This window comes from Sapajus apella, unplaced genomic scaffold, assembly GCF_009761245.1.
Source record: "Sapajus apella isolate SASKATOON/1434 unplaced genomic scaffold, GSC_monkey_1.0 scaffold12, whole genome shotgun sequence".
NCBI classification, from domain to species: domain Eukaryota; kingdom Metazoa; phylum Chordata; class Mammalia; order Primates; family Cebidae; genus Sapajus; species Sapajus apella.
Window position 1 is genome coordinate 2,410,801 of NW_022436952.1, and position 3,881 is coordinate 2,414,681.

The following is a 3,881-nucleotide window of genomic DNA, read 5'->3' on the forward strand; positions in this document are numbered from 1 at the left end:
TTGCTAGGCAGGTCTTGAACTCCTGAGCTCAAGCAACCCTCACTTGCAGGGTGAGTGCAAAGGAATGACCAGTTCTGTGGGTCCAGGTACAAATAGGTAAAAATTTGAGTGTATTGAGCAATTATGTTGGAAGATAGTAAGAGAAGAGAAACTTAGGTCTTATAAATGACATGCCTCCAAAGGAAAACTTCAAGAAAATTTCATGTAACACTCTTACATGAAGTTGCATCTTTTTTTTTTTCTTTTTTTTGAGACATAGTTTTACTCTGTTGCCCAGGCTGGAGTGCATTGGTGCGATCTCTGCTCTCGGCTCACTGTGACCTCCGTCTCCTGGGTTCAAGTGATTCTCATTCTTCAGCCTCCTGAGTACCTGGGATTTTTTTTTTTTTTTTAATTTTGTTTTGTTTTGTTTTGTTTTGAGACGGAGTTTCATTCATGTTACCCAGGCTGGAGTGCAATAGCGCGATCTTGACTCACTGCAACCTCCGCCTCCTGGGTTCAGACAATTCTCCTGCCTCAGCCTCCTGAGTAGCTGGGATTACAGGCGCATGCCATTACACCTGCTAATTTTTTTATTTTTTAAGTGGAGACAGGGTTTTGCCATGTTGGCTAGGCTGGACTTGAACTCCTGACAGCAAGTGATCCACCTGCCTCAGCCTCCCAGAGCGCTGGGATTACAGGTGTGAGCCACCACACCCAGCCACAAAGTTGCCTCTTCTGGGTGACCTTTTTCTCATAGTAAGCTGACTTTGCTGGGGAGAACTTGATGTAGACTAATGGCCTTTCTCCCCATTTGAATATCCCAGCTTACAGCGCTCCTTCACCACTATTACCCAATTGAGATCGACCCACACCGGACCATCAAGGAGAAGCTACCTCATATGGTGGAATGGTGAGTGATGGTGGTGGAGAAAAGCTTCTGGGCCCTTGAGATGGAGTGGGCTGAGAGGGGCATATTTTTCCAGACCCTTGATGAGATGACAGGCTCCCTTACTTCACTGAGGGCTTAACTTAATGCTGTTAGTCCAGCTGTTGGAACACACCTTTCAGATGAACCCAGGGCTCCTGTGGCTGCTGCTGGAGTGGAGACACTCAGAGAATCCTTGGAATAAGTTAAAGACCCTTGGTTTTGGGGGATAAGTGCTTTGTGGAAGTGACTCTGGTCTTAGTCTGTTTTTGTGCTGTGGTCACAGAATAACAGACTAGGTAATTTACATATTTTTTCTATTTTTTGAGACAAGATCTTTCTCTGTTGTCCAGTGGCATGATTGTGGCTCCCTGCAGCCTTGACCTCCTGGGCTGAAGCGATTCTCCCACCTCAGCTTCCCAAGTGGCTGGTACTACAGGCACGCACCACCATGCTCAGCTCATTTTTTCTATTTTTTGTAGAGATGGGGTCTCACCATGTTGCCCAGGCTATTTTCAACTCCTAAGCTCAAGCGATCTCCCACTTCGGCCTCCCAAAGTCTTGAGGTTACAGGTATGAGCCACTGCACCAGCCTAGACTGGGTAATTTATAATGAATAGCAATTTATTGGCTCACAGTTCTGGAAGCAGGGAAGTCCAATTTGAAGGACTGGCTGACATTTGGCAAGGGCCTTCTTGCTGTATTACCTCACTGTAGAAAGGCAAAGAGAGTGGGGAGAGAGAAAGGGAAAGAGAGGAATTATTATTATTTTTTTGAGACGTCTCGCTCTGTCATCCAGACAGGAGTGCAGTCGGGCAATCTCAGTTCACTCAAACCTCTGCCTCCCAGTTTCAAGTGATTCTCCTGCCTCAGCTTCCCAAGTAGCTGGAAGGCACATGCCATTACGCCCGGCTAATTTTTTATATTTTTAGTAGAGGTGGGGTTTCACCGTGTTAGCCAGGATGGTCTCAATCTCCTGACCTCGTGATCTGCCCGCCTCGGCCTCCCAAAGTGCTGGGATTACAGGCGTGAGCCACCCCGCCGGGTGAGAGGAATTCTTTTTATAAAGATCTGTGATAATGACGTTAATCTATTCATGAGGACAGTGCCCCCATGACACCTCCCATTAGGCCCCATCTTTCAACACCTCCACATTGGAGATCAAGTTTCTAACATATGAACTTTGGGGGACCCATTCAAACCACAGCAACTGTCATCACTGGACAGAGCCCCAGTTCTCCAGATAGAGGGGTCACGGAGGAAGGGATTCAGAAGAGTTTCGACTTAAGCAGTCAGCTTGCCCCCCACTTGTTTCTGTTGGGTTGCTTTCTCATTCTCTTCATCTTCTTCCTTTTTTTTTTTTTTTGAGATGGAGTCTCACTCTGTAACCTAGGCTGGAGTGCAGTGGAGCAATCTTGGTTCACTACAGCCTCCACCTCCTGGGTTCAAGTGATTCTCCAGGCTAAGCCTCCCGAGTAGCTGGGACTACAGTTGTGTGCCACCAGGCCCTGCTACTTTTTGTATTTTTATCAGTGATGGGGTTTCCCCATGTTGGCCAGGATGGTCTCAAACTCTTGACCTCAGGTGATCTGCCTGCCTTGACCCCTCAAAGTGCTGGGATTACAGGCATGAGCCACCATGCCCGGCCACTCTCTTCCTTTTAAGGACAGCTAACATCCTTCAAGAAGTGGCTCTGTGGAAAAAGATGAGGCCTCTGTCGGTAATGCTATCAGAGAGGACTTGGCTCTGTAAAGGGAAAGGATGATTGATTTACTTGAGTGACCTGAATGTGGGGTTTTGTGGGGTGTCTGTTTCTAGGTGGACCAAAGCGCACAATCTCCTATGTCAGCAGAAGATTCAGAAGTTTCAGATAGCCCAGGTGGTTAGAGAGTCCAATGCAATGCTCAGGTAAGTGTCTTGCTCTGGAAAACATTTCTGCCAGATTATTTGAAACTGTTTTTTTCAAAAAAATGATGAGAGTAGGGAGGAGTTAGTTGTTTAAAGGTCTGAAGGAGACATGTCACTATGAACAACTGATGTGTTACAGCTAAAGGATTTCTCTGCCTTGCTAGGAAATAGCAGCTAGTGGATGCAGTACAAGATGGCCAGGGAGCCATCTCCAAGAACAAACCAAGTCTAGCTCATTTTTCACAATGGTCAAAGATTTTTGGGGTCCCTCTGGTGACTGGTGTTCTTCATGGCGACTGGGAGTTGGCTAGGCTGGGACCCTTGATCATTACTGGACAGCTGTCTCTGCTGGAGATTTCTTTCCTGGAGGAGGGACCAGGACTCATAAAGGAAGGAGTGACATGGGTGCCTGCCCTCAAGGGTTGTGCATCCTAATTGGGGAGATTGGCTAGCTCCTGAAAAGCCAAGACAGTGGAGACATGCTGACCCAGTAAGTGCCAGGGTGGGAGTAGGTGCACCCTAGTGAAGGTGCCCAGGTTAGCTGCCTGGTTATATGGACAGCAACAGAAAACATGCCTACCTTTTGCTACAACAGCGTCTCTCCCTAGTATATACCCCAGAAAAATGAGGGCATGTGGCCACTACAAGACATGCACAGGGTTTTCATAGCAGCTATATCCATAACAGCTGAAACCTGGAAATCTCTCAATTGTCTATCAAGAGGAAGCTGGGTAGAAAAATTGTGGCATAAACAAAGAACAGCAGTGGAGGCAGTGCCATTTCAGAATTCCTGATCTCGTTTCAGGGAAGGATACAAGACCTTCTTCAACACACTCTACCATAACAATATTCCCCTTTCATATTTATATGATGGAATGATGCTGTGTAGCAGTGATAAAGAATAAACTCATTCCGGCCGGGCGCGGTGGCTCAAGCCTGTAATCCCAGCACTTTGGGAGGCCGAGGCGGGTGGATCATGAGGTCAAGAGATCGAGACCATCCTGGTCAACATGGTGAAACCCCGTCTCTACTAAAACTACAAAAAATTAGCTGGGATTACAGGCAC

At 47.0% G+C, this 3,881-nt stretch overlaps 1 protein-coding gene across 1 annotated transcript in view; it reads left to right on the plus strand.

Moving 5' to 3' along the window:
- Nucleotides 1–797: 797 nt before the first annotated feature.
- NT5C3B (5'-nucleotidase, cytosolic IIIB) overlaps nucleotides 798–3,881 on the plus strand; it is a gene marked incomplete at its 5' end in the record, with an annotated part of 9,076 nt that continues 5,992 nt past the window's right edge. Inside the window, 2 exons of the mRNA XM_032279298.1 lie at nucleotides 798–892; nucleotides 2,726–2,815. Of these exons, the coding sequence (XP_032135189.1) occupies nucleotides 798–892; nucleotides 2,726–2,815 (185 nt within the window). The remainder of the gene's footprint in view (nucleotides 893–2,725; nucleotides 2,816–3,881) is intronic.